The following is a 27528-nucleotide window of genomic DNA, read 5'->3' on the forward strand; positions in this document are numbered from 1 at the left end:
ATGCCATAACATTAATCAACAGATATGTGTTGTCTGCACTATGTCTTTTTAATAAAACACAGCTGATCGGGGTGAACCAAATCACTCATTACTTTTTCAAACATCTTAGCCAATATTTTTGAGAGTATTTTCATACCAGTATTGATTAAAGAGATGAGTCTATAACTGTAATACATTTGTGCAGGTTTACGTAGTACAGTAATTAGGGCTTCCCTCATAGTAGGAGGTAATGTACCTTTCTTTAAGGCATCTTCATAAATGTTTAACATCTTAGGCGCCAGAATATCTTTGAAACTTCGATAGAATTCTATCAGAAGGCCATTAGGGCTGGTGGTCTTGCCCCGACTTTTAATTAAGGTATATATAGTGTAAGAGATCTTAGCCTTCACCAGCAAAAATCTACCTTCCTCATCTTTATTTACTCCTAATATTTGTAATTTGAGTCTTCTATGAAATGAAATTGCTACACTTTTGGCAGTGGACGAGAAATTGTTAAACACCCTTTCCCACAGCCCCTCCTCCTAAATTTTCTGCCTCCAAATCATTAAGGTGGGTTTCCTGTAGGAAGATATCTTTTATTTGAATAATTAGTGCAAAGGAGGAGGTTAGGCATCAATTATAAAGGCTGAGCCTTTATAGTGAAGGAATGAGAAATGCCCTGCTGTGAAAGGTGTACGGTTGTAAAAATATGGATTAAGGTAAAAAGATCATAGTAAATTAGGGTAGGCATACTACAGTTTGATTATCAATAGTGCAGGAAATTAATGGTGCCAGGGGAGGCATTGTAGCTATTTTTATAATGTAGGAAACAAATAGAATGTACATAAGCCTGTGGTATTTTTCAGTTTAATAATAGAATTATTGTCATCCAGCTATAGTGAATTGGAAGAAGACTTGAAAGAGTAGCAGAAATGTGACCTTACAACAGTGTTAGTGATTACAGACAACATAGAGTATCATAGATGAGTGCAATGTGTTAAAGTGTAGCCTGATTACTTATTTGATTCAGATGGATGAATATCTGAAGTTATATATCGAAACCAACCTTTCAACATTCATCTGCTGTACAGTTGACTTGTTAATATGAAAATTTCTAACATAATGAAAAAAGATGTGGACGATAGGGTATATTTTGTATTATTACACATGCAATAAGGATTAACCATGTCTAATGTGTAAGGTTGTAATCACTATTCCAGCTGCTAGAAAGAAAGATTTAGTAAGATTGTAACTACTGAATGCATAAATTAAATGTAATAAAGCTTGTTAATATAAGAATTCTGTATTAAAAACAACTAGTTCATTCACAAAAATTGCTGAAGACAAAAATTATGTAACCTGTGAAAAATTCAGGTAAGGGTAAGATTTAATTTTTTTGCAATTTTTTGTGTACATAGCAGGGGCACTGCAGTTTAATAAATTAAGCCTAAAATATAAATAAAGTTCAGTGAAGGACACATGCTTCTTACTTGACATTTTAGGTTAGTAATTTCAGGGACAAGACAGTATCTTAAGATAAATGTGAAACATTCCCATCATCAATCAGCATCATAAAGAAGCAACACCAGAGTTCAAATGTTAGCAAATCTTCCATTTTAATACATGTTCAGATTAGATGTGTGTTCTATAATGGAAAACACAGACTCCTCTGCTCTGATGAAACAGCAAAATATCTTTTGCATGCACCTTCAGTCATTTTGTGTATGGAGATGGATTGACTTCAGAACAGGCTGCTACTGTTCTTTGTTTAGGTAGCTATATAGTTCATCCAAGACTGTCTTGGGAAACTATTTTTTTAGTATCGAGTATTCTAATCTATTACAATAATGCTGAAATGTAACTAGGTTTCTTGAAATAAGTGTTATTAATTAATAAGTATAGTATTTGTAATAGAATGTTGGATGTTTAGCGCTTTCTTTCCTTTTCTGTAATTGTAACTTCTGAATATGGATAGGTTAAATGGGGTTTATTTTTAAGTGAATTAAGAACTCCTAAAAGGTGCCAGAGCAAAAGCTGAATGACTGGGGATGGGTCACTTGATAAATTGCCCTGTTCCGTTCACTCCCTCTGAAGCATTTGGGACCAGCCACTGTCGGAAGGCAGAACACTGTACTAGATGGACCCTTAATCTGACCCAGTATGGCCATTCTTATGTTCTTATTTAAAGCAATGGAAACTGAAGTCCTCTATGTATAAAAGAAGCACAGTGTGGATAATTACAATGAAATCTTCCATGTACTGCCTCTACTAGTATAATTCTACCCAACTGAGAAACTATAAATGAGAAAGTAGTTCAAATCCCATGCTGATTTATGTCTTGGATTATGGTTGCTAGCTAGGGTGACAATTGGCATCAACTATGATACTTCACTAGGAACTATACTGAGACTACTTGCTAATTTCAGATAGGCCACGGAACAGACATCAGATATTAAGAACATTCAGTCATTTCCAATCCAGTATGGACTGAGAGTGTAAGCAAGAAGTGAAAGATTCTGTATTCTAACTATTTTTATGGATTGTTATGGCAATATAGGTTAAACCTAAAAGACACATGTACTGTATATAAATCTCTTATAAGTGTCCTGTTCTGCAGTCACTTACTACTGGACACAGTGCTTACTATTGTGAGTTGTCTCCCTGATATCAGTACAGGGACAGGTCTATTTGTGGAAGGAGTTCAGTGGAAGCTTGCCTGTTTACAGCAGAGCTGAATTTGACCACTTATGTGATTTTTGACATCTTACCTGTAACAAAGTTAAAAGTAAATGTATCCTTAGGAATTTAGACTATAAAAATTAAAAATATATTCTAAAATAAAATATTTGACTTTCAATTTCTTTTCAGTTCTCCATGCATGTTGCCCTAGCCCAATTATCCATTAGCCAAATATAATAATCTGTACATTATTTGGTCTGAAATTAAATGAGCAAATGTACCCTGCACAACGTCGTTAGTCGACACTATCTTTAGATGACATGTTGTTGCCCCATCTTGCAGCACTTACTAATGTGAGTAGTTCCAGTGACTTGAAATGACTGATAGTTGTCATTTCACAAGTATTATTTGTTAGACAACCTCTTAAGTGATGCTGATCTATACAGTAACAATGGTCAATGTAACAGCAGCACTGATTGTAGCAGTAAAAGAACTATGTATTTATAATTTAGATTGGGTAGATATTATAAAATCTGCATTTGGATAGTATTTGGATTCATAGTAGCAGCAGTAGCCAACATCCTCTATTGACATTTCTCTTTTATATTATGTTTGAGAAAGATACTTGTTGCACTACTCTATGGGCTGAAGTGATGCAACTTTGAAATATAGATGCAACACCCCCCCCCCCCTCCCTATAATACATTGCAATGATAAGTTTCTGTTGGAAGCTGATCTAGTGAGATGAAAATTCCTGATGCAATAATAGAGAATATTTGAACCACCAAACTGAAGAGAACTTTTTAAGGTGTCACTCTTGGTCACAGTAGTTTTCTATAAATAAGTTCCTAGTTAACTTACCAACTAAGCATTCCCTGCTCCCCCCCAAAAAGATAAAAATGATGTCAATACAAGCATAAGAAAGGATAGGGAACAAATTAAAGTAGCTGGCAGGATGTTGTAGTTACATCAGAGATCTAAAGTGCAACCTCTAGAGCAATATAACACATTTCTACAGAATGCTTAATACATTTTACTGTCTTTTGAATCTGGTTTGAATGAGTACCTCCAGATGATGTACAGTCCATTATCACTAATACATATACAATACTTCACTTTTTCTGGATCTGTTCTCTAATATGTATTTTTAACAAATCATATATTCTTCTCAAATTTGCTTTAAAATAATCTACAAATGTAATTTTAGTGTAACATTTTTCATATCTAATTAAAGCAACAGTATATCGGTTATGTTAAAGGTATAAAGTAGAGAGGTGTTTCTTACTCTACAGTGAAATCCCTAACTTAAGAAATCAGATGAGAAGAAAATATATATTTTTATGTTTTCAATGTTGTAATTTAAAAAACAATTTTAAAAAAAAATCACAGCTCACCATAAATTGATACATACATATGTGAATGCCACTTGAAAGAGGAAACGTGGTCATCGTAAAGTCAATATAGCAACAGGAAAGTAAGAGGTTCTGTTCTGGCTCCCAAATCATTAACTGAGGCCAAAATTTTCAAACTTGAGTCCTTAAAATTAGGCATCTAAATCCATGTTTAGGCACCCAAATAAAGTGGCTGGATTTTCAGTCTGCCTTCACTGCCAAGAAAGGTGTATTTTTATAGTTAGATAACTAATTCAAGGTAACTATCTTGCTGTAAAATCCTAATGGAGTCAAGGCACAGGTAACTTTTATTTCAGTATCGCTAATCAAGGTCAACCTTGTATCCCTCACCTGGAGTTTACCTCGACTAGGTCCATAGAGGTAAAAACTACAGTATGTTATGACAGGAATTGTGCAGCAAGATATCTAACTCAAGTTAAAACACACCATTTTTGGTAGTGAAAAAACCTCCAAGTACCAATCACTGGGAACATCTATGAAAATCAGGCCACGTTTTTGGATTTGGGCACCAAAGTTTGAAAATTTTGACCTAAACTCCAATTGCAGGCCCAATTATGGCATTATATGGGTTACCATTGGTTACATCCTACTGAAAGCACTATTTAAAGAAGAACCCCTCCCCAGCCTATGAAACCCCAGTTTGAGTTTTCAGAGCTAGCAATTACAATAACCATATTTCTGCTTGCAAACAAAGTGAATTTAAATCATAGAAATGTAGGGCTGGAAGGGACCCTTGGAGGTCATCTATCCAGCCCTCTGTGCTGAGGCAGGATCAAGTATAGCTAGACCTTCTCTGACAGTTTTAGTTTAATCTGTTCTTAAAAATCTCCAATGATGTAGATTCCACAGCTTCCCTTGGAAGCCTATTCCAGAGTTTAACTACCTTTATAGTTGGAAAGTTTTTCCTAATACCTAACTGTGGTGGGGTATACAAACACCAGACTGGAGAGCAAAGGGTTATGGTGCTCCTCTGGGCCCAGGAGGCCCTGCCCTACTGCACCTGCAAAACCTGCACAGGCTGGAGGAGGAGCTTAGAAAGGGGAGCAGAGTAGCTCAGTAGCAGGCAGATAGTGGAGGTGAGCTGACTTACACTCTGAGCTCTTGGGAAGGAGCTCCACAGGAGCTCTAGCTGCTTGAGACCTGGCTATAGTGATGTGAACAAGCCTATAAAGAAAGGACCTGTAACTCTTTGAAGGTTACAGACTTTATCTTTGTGTTTAATTCTTTACTTTACCCTGTGGGAAGAGGGGACTGGTAGGAAGTGATCCAAGGAGGTAGCTGCATAGCACCTGAAGGTGCAGGACTTAGCTGCCTAACATTGGGCTCTGGATTAGTACCCAATGGAAAGGGTGGGCCTGGGCTCCCTTACCAAGCCCTAAAGAGGGACAGCTAAGGAAATCCATTTCTTGGTGGGGAACCTAGTTGGGGGAAGACCCTAAAGATGCAAGACCCCAACCCAAAGGGGAAGCCCTGAATCCCTTGCTTAATCCTGGTGACCTCCTTGCTATGAGACTCTCTATATATATCCTGAAAGGGGTGGACTAGAAAATGTGACCTGGCTGGAGAATTAAATCACTAAAAGGACAGATCACTGCAGGGTAGAGCAGTAATAAGAAAGGTGAATGCTTGGGAAGAAGTCAACCTGCCACATCCCCTCCTGATCATTAGGCGGCATTGGTGGTGAGTGTTCCCCTTCACACTAACCAAAATCTCCCTTGCTGCAGATGAAGCCAATTACTGCTTGTCCTACCTTCAATGGACATGGAACACTGATCATCGTTGCCTCCTTTGTCGTACATACACCATTCGGATTGATACACCCCAGAATATTAGTTTTTTTTTCTCAACTGCATCACATTGTTGACTCGTATTCAATTTGTGATCCACTATAACCCTCAGATCCTTTTCAGCAGGACTACTGCTTATCAAGTTATTCCCCATTTTGTAGTTTGTTCATTTTGATTTTTTTCTTTGCACTTGTCTATTGAATTTCATCCTGTTGATTTTAGACCAATTCTCTAATTTGTCAAGGTCCTTTTGAATTCTATTCCTGTCCTCCAAAGTGCTTGCAGTCCCTCCCAGCTTGGTGTCATCTGCAGATTTTATAAGTATACCCTCCACTCCATTATCCAAGGCATTAATGAAAATACTGAATAGTATCAGACCAAGGAGAGACCCCTGAAGGACCTTATTAGATACATTCCCCCAGTTTGATAGCAAACCCATTGACAATTATTCTTTGAGTTTGGTCTTTCAACCAGTTTTGCACCTACCTTATAGGGTTCATCTAGGCCACATTTCTCTAGTTTGCTTATGAGTATGTCTTAAGGGACTGTGTTAAGACTTACAGACATTGTCGTACCATGTCTACAGCTTCTGTCCTATCCGCTAAGCCAATAACCCTGTCAACGAAGAAAATGAGTTGGTTTGGCACAATTTGTTCTTGACAAATCCATGTTGGCTATTACTGATCATCCTATTATCATTTAGATGCTTACAACTTGATTGTTTAATAATTTGTTCTGGTAACTTTCCAGATATCAAAGTTAGGCTGGCTGGTCTATAATTCCTGGGGTCCTCTTTGTTCCCCTTTTAAAGATAGGTACTATGCTTGCCCTTCTTCAGTTCTCTGGGACCTCACTTGCCCTCCATGAGTTCTCAAAGATAATTGCTAACAGTTCTGAGATTGCTTCAGCTAGTTCCTTCAGTACTCTAAGGTGAATTTTGTCAAGCCCTGTTGACTGGAATACATCTAACATCTAAATATTCTTCACATATTCTTTCCCTATTTTGGCATGTGTTCCTTCCCCCTTGTTAATATCTGTTCACAATTCACCTTTTTAATGAAGACTGAAGCAAAATAGTCACTAAACACCTGAGCCTTCTTGAGGTCATTCCTTATTAGCTCTCTTTCCCCAATAAGAAGAGGACCTACACTTTCTTTTTTCTTTCTCTTGTACCTAATGTATTTATATAACCTCTTGTTATTGCCTTATGTCTCTTGCTAGGTATAACTCATTTTGTGCCTTAGCCTTTCTGATTTTGCCTCTATATACCGGTGCTATTCTTTTGAACTTATTCTTAGACATTTGTCCATGTTTGCACTTTTGGTAGGATTCCTTTTTGATTTTCAGGCCATTAAAGGGCTCCTGATGGAGCTATATTGGCCTCTTCCTTTTCTTTCTGTCGTTCCTTCACATCGGGATAGTGTACTGTTGCTCCTTTAATACTGTCTCTCTGAGAAACTGCTAGCTCTCTTGAACTCCTTTTCCCCTTAGATTTTCTTCCAATGGGGCTTTACCTAAAATTTTCTGAGTTTGTCTGCTTTTTTGAAGTCCATTGTACTTATTCCACTGTTCTCACTCCTTCCTTTCCTTAGAATCATGAATCTATCATTTCCTGCTCACTTTCACCCAAATTGCCTTCAGATTTGCAACTAGTTCCTCCCTGTTAGTCAGAATGATGTTTAAAATTCCTGTCCCCCTTGTTACTTCCTCCCTTCCGAAACAAAAGGTTGTCCCTAGTACGTTTCAAGAATTTACTGGACATTTTGTGTTATGCGGCATTAAAGTCTCCAATTACTACCACGGCTTGTGTGATTTTGCTATGGAAGTCATTAGGTGATTTTTAACATGGAACCTTCAAGACCATTTTCACAGTAGCTTTGCAGAGTAGTTCCACACCTTAACTCTTGTTAATAAATGTGCTATTTTGTTTGTTTTTTTTACTAGTGTTTGCTTTAGCAAAGCTAACCCAGGATAAGCTGATGGGCTGTCTGTTTAAAGTGGCAAAACCAAAGGGGCTGCAAGTAGAGCTGGTTGGGAACTGTAATTTCCATTCTGTGGGAAATGCCAACATCTTTAAAAATATTTTTTGTTCCAAATTGGAACCTCCCAAAAATGTTTGTTTGGAACTTTTTGAAACATTTCATTTTGATAATGTTGAATCATTTCATTTAAATAAAAACATGTTACTGCAATAACAAAATGTTTCATCTTTTCATTTTGACTCATTTAATTTAGACTTTTATATTAAAAACAATGTGCATACTTATATTTAATATAAAAGTCTAAATGCAATGAATCAAAATGATAGTTAAAACAAAACATTTTCATCTTATCAAATGAAACATTGTGACCTCATGAAACTGAGAAAATCTAAATTGTTTTCACTTTTTCCCTGTTGAAAAACTCATTTAAAAACTATGCATTCTCACAAAATGTTTTCTTTGACAGAAAATTGTTCTGTCAAATTTTTCAACCAGCTTTAATTGCAAGTCTGGTTAGTCTTTCCTGGTACCTTCATGCTATCACTACATAAGGACTGCTGTATTAGAAGTCTCATAAAGATACGTTTATTGTCTATACCAGGGATCGGCAACCTTTGGCATTCAGCCGTCAGGGAAATCCACTGGCGGGCTGGGACGGTTTGTTTACCTGCAGCGACCACAGGTTCGGCCGATTGCAGCCCCCACTGGCCGCAGTTCACCATTCCAGGCCAATGAGGGCTGCGGGAAGCGGTGGCCAGCACATCCCTCGGCCTGCACTGCTTCCCGCAGCCCCCATAGGCCTGGAACAGCGAACCGCGGCCAGTGGGAACTGCGATCGGCCGAATCTGCGGACGCTGCAGGTAAACCGTCCTGGCCCACCAGCGGATTTCCCTGACGGCCGCATGCCAAAGGTTGCCAATCCCTGGTCTATACATATGTAAGTACAACTTCTCAATATTATGTCCCTGCCTACAGTGGAAATCTAATGAGCATCCTCAGTGAGCTGACCCACACACAGAAACGTAGCAGCTTCTTTGAAAAAAGCATAGTCATAATTTTTAGACACGTGCATCTAAAATTGCAACTATAACAGTATGAAAATCTACATTATAACAGCAATAATCATGATTTGGATTAGTTTTTTGCCATTGTAAATTATAGTCATGGTCTGGTCATGGAAAAAGGCTTTATAGGCTAATAGAAATATCTTTTATAGTGCAGTAAAAATTGATAAAAGCCATTTAGTAATTTTTAATAGTATAAAATCCATTTAATCTCCCAAGTCCAGCTGTTGCTCCTTGTTCAGCCCTGTAACAGCAGCAGTGCAGGAATGCAAGTGGAAGGGCTATTTTTCTTTTCCAGCCTTTGCAAAGTCAAAAGGCCTAAGAAATTAAAGCAATAAAGCAGATATGTGTGAAGGATGCTGAACTGCATTGTTGTTAATGCTGAATGTTCACAGTTGCAAACAAATTATGTGGGCATAGTTAATGGTTAATATAAAAGAGATTGTTAATCATTTGGATGTTCTCTGTTTAATGTTTCATTTAGTCAGAGAAACACAGTGCAAGTCAACCTTCATGCAAACATTCAGCAAAATCACAAAAAAGTCCCAAACCAGCAGATGGAAAAGCACCCTCAGTTTTTTATGCCAAAGAAAGCAAAGAAGTCAAGAAGGCAAGACCTGAAAGGACTACACCCCTGGGATCTGATAAGGGTAATATGAAATGCTGTTTCTGTTGTGTAAGGCAACAGTTATGTTTTAATAATTTTGTTTTGATGAACTATTTCCATTTTTCTGTTTTTTAAAGTCTATGGAATGGTTGCTGAAATGTTTCTATTAAATACTGTATAATGTATGAGGAGCAGACAAGTGAAAAAATTTATTGCTCCTTTGGAAGTAGTACAGAAAAAACACACAAACCAACATTTAAAAATATAGGTGCATATAGACAGGCTTCTTAATCCATAATTTCCTCCCAATGTCCAAGTCATTTGGTCAGCCATTTTAGAAAGGATTACGATTAACATAACAGTATCAATTTATAATATTTATATCACTTATTTCTTGTATAAAAATCATACTTTAGGAAAAAACCTAGCAGTTGTACTGTATACATACTATGTATATTTGTGTGTATATTTCTAAACATTTCTTAGATTGTAAGCTTATTAGACTTGGGTGTCAGGACCACAGCTATTGGGGTGCAGGGTTGAGGCTAAGGCCTGGGTTGGAGGGGACTTGAGAACATGGTCTGAGGTCAGTCTAGAGGGTCAAGGCCAGAAGCAGCAGTCCGTACCAGTGTCATGCCATAGGATCAGGTCGTAGTTGAGGTCAATGAGCTGCACTGGGTTGAAGTCAAATGAGCCAGCCGAAGTAGAGTTAGTGGAACCAAGGCAGAGGGAGGCATTAGAAGTGGAGCAGGGGATCAGGAACTGAGGTGCCAGGAGCAGAGCAGGGGTCCAGCAGCGAGGCCAGGTGTCAAGAGCAGGGCAGGAGTAAGGTAAGGTATCAGGAGTGTGCAGCACAATCTGTTTGCAGCAGCAAGCCAGGGACCCAAATAGTTGTGCAGACAGCCTCCAGGTGTTTATCCTAGACCTTAAATAGCATTCTTGTGCCAATCAGGGAACACAGTAGGCTTTGCCACTCAGGACTTCTATAGATGGGACATCCTGTATGCTTGAACCTGTAGGGCTCATAATCTGCTGTTCCATGCTTCACTGGAGCTGTTGGGTAGCAGTGTGGATGGAGCCGGCAGACCTGGGTTCCAGAGCCCCAGCTCCTCACATGGGGATTGTGTCCACCTGCCTACCTCTGTTTATATGCAAGTTTCTTCTGAACATCTTAGGTTGTAAGCTCATTAGACTGGGGGTTGTCTCTACCTGCCTACTTATATTTGTACAAAACCTAGCACAGTAGGGCTAATCAGGGCCTCTGTATACTTTAATATTAAATTATGCAAATTGCTGATCTTCATTCTGCCTCAAATTTCTGAATGTGTATTCTTGCTTTTTATTAAGAAATAAAACATAATAAATATAAATTAACAAAGAGAAGACAAGAAGAAATTATGTTTTGGCTATTTGATTGCCCTTTATTCTTCTAGGACATGAAGACTGATAATTCAACATTTTTAGTCTGTTTCTGTAATAGTTTTAGTTTACTAGACATTGATATTTGCACTGCTACATAACCCTTTCTTGGCCAAGTGTTCTGCACAACACTTCCTAGTAAGTCCTTTCAGGCAAAAATGAAATATTTCAACAGGAATACATTTTTTTCTTTGAAACTGATTAGGTTGTGCAACTTTTGGAAATAAAGCCAATAAGATGAATGTTTTTTCTTATTATAGAATTGATTCTTTCCTTACTAAGAAAAATAATGAATTTTAATAATCCTAAGCGTGAATTTGATGAACAAGGAACTGTGACATGTTCATGGAGCTATACAAAGAGTATCTTTTTTCATTACTTTCCAGCACCAAGTATTTTTAAAGCTGGTAAACCCCGAGGAGAAGTTCAAGGGGCAGCAGAGGTACAAGAAGACAAAAATCTGAAAGTGGAGATGCCTATCGATCAGGTAAATTCAGGGCAAACTTATTGCCCTCTAATAAATTTATTGGTATAAAATATTCTTGGTCCTTTAAAGTAGGAAGAAAGAATTTAATTAGCATATCCCCTCTCGCCCTCTGTCTGTCTTTGACAGGAATAAGGTAGAAATAGATTTCCTGGAGTCTCTGGGCAAAAGCAGCCCTTTGTTTAAGTTACTGTAACTATTATATTAGAAAAATTAGTGAGACCTGACTAAGCTATTAGTCTGTAAAAATCCCATGGTTGAAATAAAGATAGAAGAAGTGAAACAATTTGGTGTATGATCTTCCTCTTTCCTTACAGCTTGCTGAATTATACATATCAAAGCATATGTCTTCTCTCTTAGCCTTAATGAACAAAATCAGCAAGCTTTAAATAAGGCCTTGTCTACTTGGGGTCTTAATTTGCACTGATTTTTCTTGCACATTGATTGGTGCATATTAGACAGTCTGCAATAATTGTGCATCCACTGTAAAATATTTTCTGCTTCAGTACGGATCGGTGTGTATACATGGCATGGACTTTGGGCAGAGTAGGTGAGCAACATTCTGTGCAAGTATCCCAGAGTGCTTTGCTTTGCTGCTGTTCTGTATGCATTCTTTGTGGGGGACGGATAGGTCAGTGGTTTGAGCATTGGCCTGGTAAACCCAGGGTTGTGAGTTCAATCCTTGAGGGGGCCATTTAGGGGTCCGTGGGAAGCCCCCGCCCCCAACAACAGAGAAGTCAGGGACAGTACTTGGTTTTGCTAATGAAGGCAGGGGACTGGACTCGATGACCTTTTGAGGTCCCTTCCAGTTCTATGAGATAGGTATATCTCCATGTATTATACTATTCTGTGACTTCTCTTGCTCTGAGTTGTGGGATATTGTAGCACGGCATGCACTCACCGCTGCAGCACCTCCTGCTGGTCATCCAGGAATTAGCTCATCCCAGCCTCCGAGCGCCTCCTGCTAGCATCTCCCTACTGGTACCTGCTTCCTGGTCAATCTCCACCACTTATAGTACTTCTGACCCCACATCCCTCACCGGCCTGCCGTGCCCCTTCTCCCGGGTACTGCCCGCGACAGTACCCCCACACTCGGGGCTCCTCCCTTCCCCAGGGAACCCCAACTCCTTAAGCCCACCTTGCCTCAGTGACCCACTCCCAGTCTTTATCTAGCCCCTTCCCTCAGGGGCAAACTGCAGTCTGAAGTGGCCACTCATCATCAGCCAGGGGGTTGGACCTGCTGCCTCTTCCTTCCCTGGCTGCTCCCCACAGCTCCAGTACCTCCTCAGGCCTAGGAAGCAAAGCCTCAGCCTGGGAGTTCGCCAGGCTGGAGCGCCTCCTGTTCCTCCCACCACTACTCTGTCCAAGGTACCCCCTTCTGCTTGCAGGCAACCAGTCTTTCCCTCTCCAAGGCTGGAGAGAGACGGACTACCTTCTGGCCCTGCAGCTCTTTGATGGGGCCCACCTGGCCCTGATTGGCTACTTCCCAGCCTTTTCTGATTGGCTCTAAGCCCCAGCCCTCTCCAAGGGCTGGCTTTTAACCCTTTCTGAACCAGAATGGGGTGACTGCCCCGCTATCGATACATAGCAGAAGTTAGCTGGGAGTGAGTGGAATTGTGGGACTTGGGGATAAGCTCAACAGTGCCCGTGATTCCTCTCCTGCCATCTCATTCATTTCTTGTGGGCAAGCCTGTTCCATTTTCAAAACATCCGGCATTTTGTGTCTGCTATCCTGGAATAGTGCTCCAAGTTGTGATGCTGACAACTGCCAACACACAGAGACTGGTGGACATTTATTTGAGATCTCATCGCCAGGTGACTGTGGCTTTGGATGCTATATGCTGAGCACTTTTGGCAGCTGCAACAGCGGCTGTACCAGCAGCAGTGGAAGGAGGATGACACAGAGCAGCTGCTTTGGATGAACTTTTTTTGGAGCGGCTATACTCAATGCAATGCTGTTTCTGGGCTTGAGAAACAAGTGCTGACTTGTGGGAAAGGATTGTTTTGGAGACCTGGGGTGATCAGCTGTGGTGGCAGAATCTGAGGATGACAAAGGGCACTGTAATGGGGTGCACTTCGTCCCTGTTTGCAGATACCCCAGGACCCTCTGAGACTCTCCCCATTGAGTGGCAACCTCAATTGATTTATTTACATTTCCAGCACCAATATGGTAATGCAATACAATGCTGCAATATTATATACAGTGCTTCTCTACGTTTAACCCTTTTCCACCAGGCCAGAGGTCTCCCTTCCTTGAGATCTCTGAACACACTGGAGTCAGCTAGCCCAGGTCCTCTCCTGACACCTTCTTGTGTTTTTCTTATACCCCTCAGCTGATGGGCTAATTGGTTCATCAGCCGCCTAGCCTGATCAGCTAATTAGCTTGCATATCTCCAATCAGCCTTCTCCAAGGGAACTGATTAGTGCCAAAGTGCAATGTAAGCCCAGAGTTAGCAGAACTTGAGTTAACAGACCATGGGCTTATTAACCTAGGGTTTGAGCATCTACATTCATTTATAACCCTAGATTAGGAATTGGGAAACTACACTGCATTATGTGGGCCCAAGTCCCAACCCCCCATATCCAAGACTTCCTAGCGCCCTCCAAAAATGTGACCACTTCAGTCCTTTGTTTATGGTGCAGTGAGGGAAAACTTGACTATCCACCAAACTTAACTGTCCAGAGGACAATGAAAGTTGTCCGGTGGAATTGTGGAATACTTTTGGTGGGGTCCCAGAGCATGAGTCCAGCGGGTCTGTGTTTACACTGCAAAGCAATAGGGCTTGAACCCTGGGTCCTGGCTTGAGCCCTGTCTCCCAGCTTGACTCAGGCTCAGACCTTTCACATCTGTGGGGTCCTGGGACCCTAGGTCTGAGCCCTGGGTTAGTGCAGTTTATGTGTAGATAAAGAGGAGTTAGGCTTGACCCTGAGTTTGAAACCAGGGCTTATATTGCAGTGTAGACATACCCTAAGTGATTAGAGTGCTGGCTCACCTGTTAGTGTCCAGCATTCTGCCACCGGCACTTTCCTAAATCTGCACTGGGCTCATCCCTGAGCTGCAGCTGTGACACTTTGTCATGAATACTCCCAAAACCATTCAGAAGCATGTGGCCATCATCACCTGGAAGCTTGCCACCCCAGACGGCTACTGGTCAGTAGCAAACCAAGTAGTCAGAATTACAATTTTCAAAGTTCCTGTCCTGTTTCTCCTTAACAGACCAAATATCAGTCAGTACAGCTCTCTTTTGAGCAGCAGGACTGGGCTTACTCTAGAAAATTTATATGTGCGCCAAGCTATGGTGGTATTCAGCACAGGAATAGAAATGTAACTTGTTCTTTAAAAAAAGAAACATTTCACTCTGTAAACTGTGGCACTTCGAGGTTTATTAAGAACATAAGAACAGCCATATTGGGTCAGACCAATTGTCCTTCTAGCCTGGTATGCTGTCTTTCAACAGTGGCCAGTGCCAGATGCTTCAGAGGGAATGAATAGAACAGGGCAATTATCAAGTGATTCATACCCTGTCATCCAGTCCCAGCTTCTGTCAGTTGGAGGTTTACGGACACCCAGAGTATTGGGTTGCATCCGCGACCATTAATGGACCTATCCTCCATGAACTTTTCTAATTCTTTTTTGAACCCAGTTATACTTGTGGCCTTCACAACATAACCCTGGCAACTAGCTGAACAGATTGACTGCGCATTGTGTGAAAGTACTTCCTTATTTTTGTTTTAAACCTGCTGCCATTGGTGACCCCTGGTTTGGGGGATTTATATAGTGGTATGATATTTTTTGTCTTATTACCTGTCCCTTTCCTAATAGTTCCCAGCATTCTGTTAGCTTTTTTTGACTGCTGCTGCATATTGAGCAGATGTTTTCAGGGAAATATTCACAGTGACTCCAAGATCTTTCTTTAGTGGTAAAAATTTAGACCCATCATCTGGTATGTATAGTTTGGACTAAATTTTCCAGTCTGCATTACTTTGCACTTATTAACACTGAATTTCATCTTCCATTTTGTTGCCCAGTCACCCATGTTTCTGAGATCCCTTTGTGACTCTTTACAGTCAGCTTTGACATTAACTATCTTGAGTAATAACTTTGCCACCTCACTTTTTATTCATTTTTCCAGATCATTAATGAAAATGTTGAACAGCACTGGTCCCAGTATAGATCCCTGGGGGACCATTCGATTTACCTCTCTCCACAGTGAAAACTGACCATTTATTCCTACCCTCTGTTTCCTATCTTTTAACAAGTTACTGATACATGAGGGGACCTTCCCTCTTAGCCGATGACTGCTTTCTTTACTTAATAGCCTTTGGTGTGGGACCTTGTTAAAGGCTTTCTGAAAATGCAAGTACCCTATATCAACTGGATCAGACTTGTCCACATGCTTGTTGACACCCTCAAAGAATTGTAATAGATTGGTGAGGCATGATTTCCCTTTACAAAAGCCATTTTGACTCTTACCTAACATACCATGTTCATCTATGTGTCTGATAATGCCTGGTTAGCCTTACTGGCCTGCAATTGCCAAGATCACCTCTGGAGCTGTTTTAAAAAATCAGCGTTATATTAGGTATCTACCAATCCTCTGGTACAGAGGCTGATTGAAGCAATAGGTTACATACCACAGTTAATAGTTCTGCAGTTTCGTATTTGAGTTCCTTCAGAACACTTGGGTGAATACCATCTGGTCTTGTTGACTCATTATTGTTTAATGTACCAGTTTGTACCAACACATCCCTCTAACACCTCAGTCTAGGACAGCTCCTCAGATTTGTCACCTAAAAAGAATGGCTCACATCCTCTGTAGTGAAGACTGATGCAAAAAATTCATTTAGCTTCTCTTCAATGACCTTGTCTTCCTTGAGTGCTCCTTTAGAACTTCGATTGTCCAGTGGCCCCACTGATTGTTTGGCAGGCTTCCTGCTTCTGATGTACTTCAAAAAATTATTAGTTTTTTATTAGTTATTTCAAATAAGGTAATATTTTAACATCTGTGTCTCCAGGCGACTGTGTATAATCAGGGAGCATTAATAAAATGCATGTGCAGCCCATCAATTATTTTTATGCTTTGTCCAGGCCGAGAGCCTCTGGAGTGGAGATTCCCAATTCATTCAAAGTTGGTCTAAGTTCCTGGATAACATAAGAGTAGATTTCCTTGTGAGGGCCTCCCTTGTCCTTTACAACTTCTAGGATGCGGACTGCAATAGCAAAGTCATTTAACCATCTGCATGCTCTCAAAAATTATTAGTTTTTATCTGCTCTTCAGATTCTTTTTGGCCTGCTTATACTTTTGCACTTGACTTGCCAGAGTTTATGCTCCTTTCTATTTCCTTCAGTAGGATTTAACTTCTAACTTTTAAAGGATGCCTTTTTTTGCCTCTAACCACTTCTTTTACTTTGTTTAACCATGGTAGCACTTTTTTGGTCTTTGTTTTATAAGTTGGGGTATACATTTAATTTGAGCCTCTATTATGGTGTTTTTAATAACATGCAGCTTGTAGTCATTTCACTTGTGTGACTGTACCTGTTAATTTCCATTTAACTAGCACAGTCAACTTGTGAAACTCCTTACCTGAGGAGGTTGTGAAGGCTAGGACTATAACAGCGTTTAAAAGAGAACTGGATAAATTCATGGAGGTTAAGTCCATTAATGGCAATTAGCCACGATGGGTAAGAAATGGTGTCCTTAGACTCTGTTTGTCAGAGGGTGGAGATGGATGGCAGGAGAGAGATCACTTGATCATTACCTGTTAGGTTCACTCCCTCTGGGGCACCTGGCATTGGCCACTGTCGATAGACAGGATACTGGGCTAGATGGACCTTTGGTCTGACCCAGTACGGCTGTTCTTATGTTCTTAACTAGCATCCTCATTTTTGTGTGGGTCCCCTTTCTGAAGTTAAATGCTAATGTGTTGGGCTTCTTTGATGTCCCCCTCCCCATAAGGATGTTACATTTAATTACATTATAGTCACTATTACTGTTACTATTACAGAGCAGTTCAGCTATAGTCATCTCTTGGCATTTAGGACTAAATGAACAATTGCCTCTCCCCTTGTGGGTTCCAGGACTAGCTGTTCCAAGAAGCAATCATTAGTGCTATCTAGAAATTTTATCCTTGCCTCCGGTCCTGAGGTGACATATACCCAGTCATTATGAGGATAGTTGAAATCCCCCATTATTATTGAGTTTTCGGTTTTTGTAGCCTCTCTAATTTCCCTGAACATTTCACAATCACCATCAGGTCAGTAGTGTATTCCTACTGCTATGCTCTTATTATTGAAGCATGGAATTTCTATCCATAGAGATTCTATGGGACTGTTTGGTTTAAGATTTTACTATATTTAACTTCAGGCTTCTTTCACATATAGTGCCGCTCCCCAACCAGCACAACCTACTCTGTCATTCCTGTATATTTTGTACCCTGGTATTATCGTATCCCATTGGTTATGATTGTTCCACAAAGTTTCTGTGATGCCTATTTTATCAATATCCTCATTTAATACCAGGCATCAAGTTCACCCATCTTAGTATTTAGACTTCTAGCATTTGTATACAAGCACTTATAAAATAAAATTTATCAATATTTAATTGTCTGCATTTGTGTGATGTAATTGAATGAGACTCTTTTTCTTTTGACTGTTTCTCTTTAGTTCCTACCTGTACTTTATCAACCTCTGTCCTCTCATCTGTACGAGAATATAGAGTATCCCCTTTAATAAATCCTCCCCTCAGTGATGTCTCTGTCCGAACCATGTACTCCTCTGAACCAGTCGGCTTTCTCCCAGCCCTTAGTTTAAAACCTCCTCTAAGACCATTGTAATTTTACATTCCAGCAATCTAGTTCCGTTTTGGTTAAAGATAGTTAAGTCCAAAGCAGACTGTGAAGAACTTCAAAAAGATCTCACAAAACTAAGTGATTGGGCAACAAAATGGCAAATGAAATTTAATGTGGATAAATGTAAGGTAATGCACATTGGAAAAAATAACCCCAACTATACATACAATATGTTGGGGGCTAATTTAGCTACAACAAGTCAGGAAAAAGATCTTGGAGTCATCGTGGATAGTTCTCTGAAAATGTCCACGCAGTGTGCAGAGGCGGTCAAAAAAGCAAACAGGATGTTAGGAATCATTAAAAAGGGGATAGAGAATAAGACTGAGAATATATTATTGCCCTTATATAAATCGATGGTATGCCCTCATCTCGAATACTGTGTACAGATGTGGTCTCCTCATCTCAAAAAAGATATACTGGCACTAGAAAAGGTTCAGATAAGGGCAACTAAAATGATTAAGGGTTTGGAACGTGTCCCATATGAGGAGAGATTAAAGAGGCTAGGACTCTTCAGCTTGGAAAAGAGGAGACTAAGGGGGGATATGATAGAGGTATATAAAATCATGAGTGATGTGGAGAAAGTGGATAAGGAAAAGTTATTTACTTATTCCCATAATACAAGAACTAGGGGTCATCAAATGAAATTAATAGGCAGCAGGTTTAAAACAAATAAAAGGAAGTTCTTCTTCACGCAGCGCACAGTCAACTTGTGGAACTCCTTACCTGAGGAGGTTGTGAAGGCTAGGACTATAACAGAGTTTAAAAGAGAACTGGATAAATTCATGGTGGTGAAGTCCATTAATGGCTATTAGCCAGGACGGGTAAGGAATGGTGTCCCTAGCCTCTGTCTGTCAGAGGGTGGAGATGGATGGCAGGAGAGAGATCACTTGATCATTGCCTGTTAGGTTCACTCCCTCTGGGGCACCTGGCATTGGCCACTGTCGGTAGACAGGATACTGGGCTAGATGGACCTTTGGTCTGACCCGGTACGGCCTTTCTTATGTTCTTATGGTTTAGGTGGAGCCCATCTTTCCTGTATATGCTCCTCCTTTCCTCAAGGGTTCACCAGGTTCTAATAGACTTAAATACCCTCTCCGAACATCATTGTTTCATCCATGCACTCAGACCCTGCAGTTCTGCCTGTCTAGCTGGCTCTGTGTGTGGAACTGGAAGCATTTCAGAGAATGTTATCATGGAAGTCCTGGATTTTAATCTCTTACCTAGCAGCCTAAATTTGGTCTCCAAGACCTCTCTCTCTTATCTTTCCCTATGTCACTGGTACATAGATGTACCATGACAACCATCTCCTCCCCAGCACTGAATGTAAGTTTAACTAGATGTTTAGAGAGGTCTGCAGCCTTCACACTTGGCAGGCAATTCACAATGTGGTTCTCCTGGTTATCACAAATCCAACTATTTATATTTTTAATCGAATCCCCCATTACTATTACCTGGCTCTTCGTAATAACTGTGGTCTCCTCCCCTGGGAGGGGATGAGAGGATGACATCATCTGTAGGAGAGTCCCAATTATGGGATTGTTTCCCTCCATTCCAGCTTGATGTTCTCCTTCCCCCAGACTTTCATCCTCCTCCACAGCACAGAAGCTATCTGAGCGGGGGTAGGACTGTTCTATTGTGTCCCTGAAAGTCTTGTCTATGTACCTCTCTGTCTCTTAGCTCCTCCAGTTCATCTGATCTCAAGAGTGCACTGAATGGACACATACCTGCCTTGTGGGCAGGTGGTGTAATTGCTCATGCTGCATTCAATGCAATAAAAGAGATTCCAGAATGCATCATTCTGTTCTGTCTTTGCTGTGGTATCGACAATGTTTTCAGTAAATCAAAAAGTTTTATGATCTGATAGATAAGGGTTGTCTTGATACCATTAAGTTTTTAGAGTAGCATGTATTGAAGGCAGCCACATAAAACTTTTTCCTCTGCTACTTAAATACTGTTCCTTAAATTTTTAAACCATCAAGGTAAGGAAAAATGCTAAAATCAAGTTCATTCATTCATCTACCAAAAAACTATGGGCTAAGTATTTGCATGTAACTCGGGTATGAACCAGGGATTTAAATTGCAGTATATAAACTATAAAACATGTATTTATAACATTTTAGTCCCTCTGATGATGATAGAAATGAGAGAAAAAGCTGCAGCTTTTGAATTTAAAATAGCCTTGTAAAGGGTCGCAGCTTTTTACTTGCTCCCTTGCACTACCTCCTCCAGTGATTCAAAACATAGCTTCCAGTTTTATACTCCTGAGCAAGGGTATGCCTTCTAATCCCTGACAGACACTGGATCTGGGAGATGATGTATGGATACTTGCTGAAATTCTGTGGCCTCTGGGAGAATACTCTGATTTCCCAGTGTGTATATATTAAAAATTTTTTGATCTGGAATCTATTAGATTCCCTGGAGATAAACACTGTCAGGTTTTGTGTCTACTTTCTGCACAGCACACATAGGAAGGGAGACGTAGCCAGTTTCATTGGCAAAATGAGAGCAGAGTGGGGACTTGGATCTAGCTGAACAGCATATGAAGTGGCAAGATTCTTCTAGTACTTACACCCAGTTACTTTGTGACACAACTGCACCTACAGATGTACAGACTGACACAGTCAATTGCATATTATTATGCAGGAATGCAGACACTCCCAAACAATATAACAACACAATATTACAAAAACTTACTACTGGACAGTTGCTGAGCAGAACTGAGTGTGAATGCGTTATTCATTTCAAGTGAACTTCAGCCTTTTTTTGTAGTGTGGGTAAGAATCATTCAGCCTTTACTGTACATGTGAAAAACAAGCTTTATTGTCTATAGAGGAAGGGATTAGACCAGTTCCGTGTTTTAAACATCTGGGTAACAATACTTGCACAGTACCCCAACAGACTGGTTAAAACACCAGTGTTGCTGATATTTTAAAAATGAAGCAAGGAGAAGTGTTTACCAGTCAGGATCCATAATATAGGCTACTTCATTTCTATCTTGATCTTCTCCAAATACAAATAATGGCTTTTATGTTTCTTTTTTGTATAAACATAAACAAATCTGATTAAAGAAACCATCATCTTTCAATTTCAGGAAGAATGAGAGAGATTGCCTAACGGCAATGAACTATTACCTCCTGTCAAATCTCTCATTCAGTTCATCTATCAGGTCAAACCACTTGTGACAGTAAAATCTTTGTTTGTATTTTAAATTGAATTTAGAGTTTGTGAAAGGTGCCAGATGGACAGCACAGGGAAGTGAAGTCATCTGTTTATTCATGGAACAGATGCTGCTCAGGATGCAGCAGTGGTCTGCTTCTTACTAGCCCACCAATATGTATGAACTGGTTTGGCGTGATTAGCTCAGGTTAGCTTGCTTCATGACCTGACACTTCTTTGCCTCTCTGTTCATATAAATTCCACTCATATAGAGACTGGTGTGTTTATGTCATACTGCTCCTTAAGACATCCCAGTGCCAGCTGCTGTTATAAAAGGAGACATAGTTTCTTCTAATTTCCCCACAGGGTCCCCTAATTCTAGTAACAACTGGAAGTTACTAGAGTAAGAGATAAATTTGGTCCTGCCTGCACTCTAAGCTACATAGCGTTACTTTTGGAGACTGAGAAAAAGACAGCTGTTTGTTGAGGGCATGCTAAGAGCTTAGAAGCTTTCTCTTCTGTTCTGTGACTAGTTTTAATTGGCCTTGGAAAGGAAGTGGGTCACACACTCTTGCATAGAAAATGCTTTATCATTACCGCTCTCTGAATTTCCCTGGATATTTCACCGGACACTTTTTTTGTAGCTCTGTATACAGGTGCAGAATAAAACCTGACTTTATAGGTTCTATTAACTAGGCTTCCCATATATTAGTGCTCCATTTGGAGCCAAACACTCCATCACCAACCTGGTAAAAAATGGCTTTTGTACAGACCCAATATTTACTTTTAACTATAAGTCCATCTAACTGCTAAGTAGATCAATAAAAAAAATTACCAAAATACTTTTGTTCTCCACTGTGAATACTTAAGCACAAGAACCATGTGCTCATTGGTTGAGAGACAAAGATCATACCTGTGTTGTTCGCCTCTATGATAGTAATACTAAAAGAAGTCTGTAGTGACTCATGTTCACAGTTTGCATGGGTTTGCATATACATTTCAGCTGTCTATTCATGATGTTTTATTAACTCTACTAGCCATATAGAGATTGGAAACTGGTCAGCTATTGTAAGAATTTCTTTGCTGCCATCTTTGAACTCGTATAATATTTCAGAAACTGGGCCTGTCTGTTACACAGCTTCTTCCTGATATTATCACAAGATAGACCTCAACCTGTTATATATGAAAAGAGTATCCTGAAAATAAACTGGCTTCATCTGTCTCTTTTGCTAAGAAATTAAATACAACTTTGGAGTCTCTCTAACTGATACTATATTTACAATGCAGAAAGTTTTTGAAGTTCATTCAAGAGACTGGCAGGGAGTAAGACTGCATTTCCATTATTCTACCATCAGTGGACACTTTGAAATTATACTTTAGGGCAAAAAATATGGATAAGTGGAATTATGAAATCAGAAATATTAAACTCTGTTTCTTCACTGTTTAGCCACACTAAATCATTAGGTTGACCTAACTACAATGCACAGGGTGCAAAATTTTTCACAGGCCTGGGAAATGTAGCTAGGTAGATCCAATTTTTAAGTGAAGACTAGGAATAAGACTAGTAGGAAAAAAAATTCAGCTAAAGAATACAAATATCATTCCTATTGAAATAAAACCAAAAAGTGAAATGTAATCACCAGTCAAGAAATTTTGTTGGCTAATACAAGCCTTTGGGACTTGTGGTAAAATTTGCAATGGGGATAGTTAACACAAAACCAACCTAGCTTGGTAAACATGACCTTGTGGATAGATGGAAACAGAAAGCTTATCTGATTTCCAAATCTTGCTGCAATCTTAAAAGGTGTATCTTGGAAGCCCTACAAGCAGTCTTTCAGAAGAGAGTCTGTTCAGTTTTGCTGAAGATATCAATGCAGAACACCACTGCAGACTTTACTAGAAAAGTCAGACAGGCTTTTGATATTAGAATGCAGTTTGCCCATAATTAAAGGGACACCAAAAATTTAAAAATCAAACTTATTTCTGAAGACGTTTTGTCTACTGCTGATACAAGTAACCCCTAAAATCAGTATAATTGAAAGAGTTTAGGAAGAAAATCCCCCACAAAAATTCTCTTTATGTTGTGCATTTCACAGCCCATTGTGTAAAGTTAATTTTCATTGTCTCCACTGTATAGTCCATTAGTTGGTCACTTCCCTCTTTTTTTGTGTGTGAATCTTTTACACAGCAACAGGGAAGAGAAATGTATTTTTAAAAATAAATAGGGCTCTGAAACCACAACTGGCAGGGTACTCGGGTGCCCTTGTAGTACCTGAAACAACTTTCAACACACTTTTTAACTGAGAATTTCAAACTGATTTTGTGCCTCTAGTGCTAAAGTACTTGGGGTCAAATCCTGGTCCACTGAAGAAAACAGGATTTTTGCCATAACTTCACTGGCATCAGGATTTGGTCCAGTGGTGAAGATGAAAAGCTTTCAGCAATCAGGTTTGGGACTCCTGATGTGTTAGGCTTTGTTTAAACACTTAGGAAACCTTGATCTGCGGCCTGGTCTACATTTAAAAGTTTTGCCAGCATAGCTATGCCAGTTAGGAGCATAGACACAGTGATAATGACCCAAAGTCCTTTTGCTTATTTTTTTCAGGGAACTAGTATAAACTATACTGGCAAAATAATTAAAATAAAATAGACTGCATCTATACTAGGAGAGGTTGCTGGTATAGCTCTTCTGGTATAGATATACCAGCAAAGCCTATCTAGTGTAGATAAGACCTATGTTTCAAAGAGTTTAATAATATAGAGCAGCAAACACCAACACTCCAAACTACTTATTTATTTATATTTTTAAATAATCACATACAGTGAGCATGCATTTCACTATATTTAGTCATAAAGACTTTTAATCAAATTGCATGGCTTTAAATATTAAAATATTTGAAAATACATTTTAATTTTAGATCATATTTCTGAAAAAAGAGTATTTAACAGGGCAGGTTGCCATTATTGAGGCCCTGCTCCAAAAAGAATCTCATGAAGTTAACAGTCTCAGTCTCTAATCTTTCATTTTTGGGGAGGTTATTGGAAAGATGTTCTTTGAATAGCTCCGGTTATATCTTGAACTTGCAAATGTTGCAGATCACTGTCAGTTTTGTTTTAGCTGTAGGTGCAATGCACTGGTGATTTTGTTGATATCTCTAGCAATGGTGTACATGCTGATGAGGATCAAAAGCTATCAGCAGCCTTTGATACTAATAACTACTGGGCTTTGATGACTTGCCTGTGGGATCTTTCAGGAAGATAACCCTTCAGTGGACTCTTTTCTTCCTCTTTGAAAGGTGCTAAAGGGTACAATGAAAGCATTATTTTAGTTCCCCAAGGTCTTTTACAAGCAGAATACTGCAGGGTTCCAACTTGCCAACCATCCTCTCCAATATGTATGTCAAGACTTCAGGGGAAATAGTGAGAATTTTGTTTTGCAATGTCATCAATCTGACAAATGTGGTGAAGTGGTTGGGAGGAAACTGGTTTAAAAGGAGCCCAGATAAGATGGAGGAGATGCTGATTTGAGGAAGAGGAAATATCTAGAAGGCATGGTCTTGGCTTTGGGCAGTTTTCTATTTGAAGTGTCTTTGATCTTCATTATTCTCATTCTTGGGGAGGAGGAGGGAAGTATTGGATGCATCTCTGCTCTTGGTGATATGCGATGCTATTTCAGATACAACTAACCTAGACTGCCATCCTTTCTTTCTGATTGTTCATAGTTTCATAGAATTTAAGGGAGGGGTTCTCAAACTGAGGGTCGTGACTCCTCAGGGGGTCGCAAGGTGATTAGGTGGGGGGTCACGAGCTGTCAGCCTCCGCCCCAAAGCCCGCTTTGCCTCCAGCATTTATAATGGTGTTAAATATATTTAAAAGTTTTTTTTAATTTATAAGGAGGGTCGCACTCAGAGGCTTGCTGTGTGAAAGGGGTCCCCAGTACAACCACTGGTTTAAGGCCAGAAAGTACCATTAGGTGTCATCTAATCTGACCCCCTCTATATAACAGGCCATTACATTTCATCTGGTTACCTAGCATTGAACCAAATAACTTGATTTGACGACATCCAGAGGTGGAGAATCTCCACCACTTCCTTTGGTAAGTGTACCAATAGTGAATCACTCTGACAGTTAAAAATGTGTGTCTAACTTTTCGTTTGAATTTGACTGGTTTCAGTTTCCAGTCATTAGTTTTTGTTTATGCCTTTTTCTGATAGAGTAGAGTCTGGTATTTTCTCCTCATGAAAGTATGAATAAACTGTAATTAACTCATCTCTCAATCTTTTTTTTTTTTAAATAAGATAAAGAGATTGAACTCTTTAAATGTCTCATTTTAAGGCATTTTTTCCAGCTCTTGAATCAGTTTTGTCGCTCTTTTCTGTACCTTCTCTGATTTTTCAACATCCTTTTTAAAATGTGGGTGGCAGAACTATAAGCAATATTCAAATATTGGTCTCACCAATGCTGTACATGATGCAAAATCACTTGCCTACTTTTACTTTCTATCCCCCTGGTTTATATATCCAAGGATCTCAGTGGCCCTTTTTGCCATCTAATCATTCTGGGGACTCGTGTTGATTTGCTTATCCACTGTAACCCCCTAAATCCTTGTCAGAGTCACTGCTTTCTATGCAGTTACCTTTATCAGCCAAATTTGCTGTCTCACCAAACAATGAAATCAGCTTTGTTTGACAAGAAAGACCTATTTCCTATAAAATCATGTTGACTGACATTAATTATATTCTTGTCTTTTAATTCTTTATCAATTAAATCCAGTACCAGCTTTTCCATTATTTTTCTGGAATTGATGTTAGGTTAACTGACCTATATTTACCTGGGTCATCCTGCTTTCTCTTTTTGAGTATAGCCACTTTCAACATTAATACTCTTACAGTGTTCTGGAATTTCCCTAGTCTTCCAAGATTTATTAAAAATTAACATCAGTGTGCCAGAGATTTCTTCAGCCAATTCTTTTAAGACTCTTTAGTGCAAGCTATTTGGGCCTGATGATTTTAAAATGTTTATCACTAGTAGATGATATTGTCTAACATCCTCCTCAGTAACTGACGAACTGAAAATTGCTTCATCACCCTCATGTGATCTGAGTACATCCTCCCTCGTCTTTAAAAAAAAAGTCAGAAATATTTATTGAACACTTCTGTCTTTTCTGCACCAATATTAACAATTTTACCATCTCCCTCTAGCATTGGGCCTATACCATTGCTAGGATTTCTTTTGTTCCTAATATACCAGGGATGGCCAAACTGTGGCCCATGAGCCACATGCGGCTCTTTTATAATTAAAGTGTGGCTTGCAGAGTCCCCCTCGGGGCTCCCCCATTCTCCACCTACCAGACTGAAGCGAGAGCTAGGGACCTCTGCCTTGCAACTGGGTGGTGGGATAGGGGCTTCTGCCCAGCAGGGAGGAGGGTCTCAGGGCTTCAGCCTCACAAGGTGTGCCTGCTGGAGTTCGGGGCTTCAGCAGGAGCAGGGCTGAAACCCCGAGCCCTGGCAGGTGCCTCCCAAGGTGCTGAAGCCCCGATTCCCTGCAGGTGTCCTCTGGCTCACAAACTTCTGAAAATTTTTGTATGCTGCTCAGAGGTCTGTAAGTTTGGCCACCCAGTAATATACTTAAAAAAACCTCCTTCCTATTGTCCTTAGCCCTGTCAGCCTGGATTTTTCCCTATGTGACCAGAGTCCCATTGGGGGCCAGCTATGGTCACTCAATTAGGGTGAACTGCAATGAATGGGGCAGACAATCCTCATAAAGCTGGTGGATATTGCAATGCTTAGATTTACCAACACAGCATAAAACAGCCTCTTGATTACCTTACTGGTTACTCAGAAGTCCAAACAACACAGTTCCCTTAAAGTGATCCAGCCTCAGGCCTCCATTCAGGTACCTAAGTCAAATATGATGATTTCTGAAAATTTTATTTCATCATATAAAAGAAAAGGTTCTACCAATCCCAAAGGATTGGACACATTACCTCCCAGGTTACTGAATATTCCAGATCTTGCCCAAATATACGCCACAGCCAATTCTTATTAACTCAGAGGTTCTCAAACTGGGGGTTGGGAGCCCTCAGGGGGTTGTGAGGTTATTACGGGGGG

The 27528-nt window shown here is 39.8% G+C and overlaps 1 protein-coding gene across 5 annotated transcripts in view; it reads left to right on the forward strand.

Moving 5' to 3' along the window:
- Positions 1-27528, forward strand: part of DCDC2C (doublecortin domain containing 2C) — a 102417-nt gene that overhangs the window by 47770 nt on the left and 27119 nt on the right. For all 5 annotated transcript variants that reach the window (XM_024215795.2, XM_024215796.2, XM_026653102.1 and 2 more), the window contains 2 exons: positions 9388-9553; positions 11316-11416. In XM_024215795.2, the coding sequence (XP_024071563.1) occupies positions 9388-9553; positions 11316-11416 (267 nt within the window). The remainder of the gene's footprint in view (positions 1-9387; positions 9554-11315; positions 11417-27528) is intronic.

Source organism: Terrapene carolina, unplaced genomic scaffold (assembly GCF_002925995.2).
Source record: "Terrapene carolina triunguis isolate 2854851 unplaced genomic scaffold, T_m_triunguis-2.0 Scaffold42, whole genome shotgun sequence".
Classification (NCBI taxonomy): Eukaryota; Metazoa; Chordata; order Testudines; family Emydidae; genus Terrapene; species Terrapene triunguis.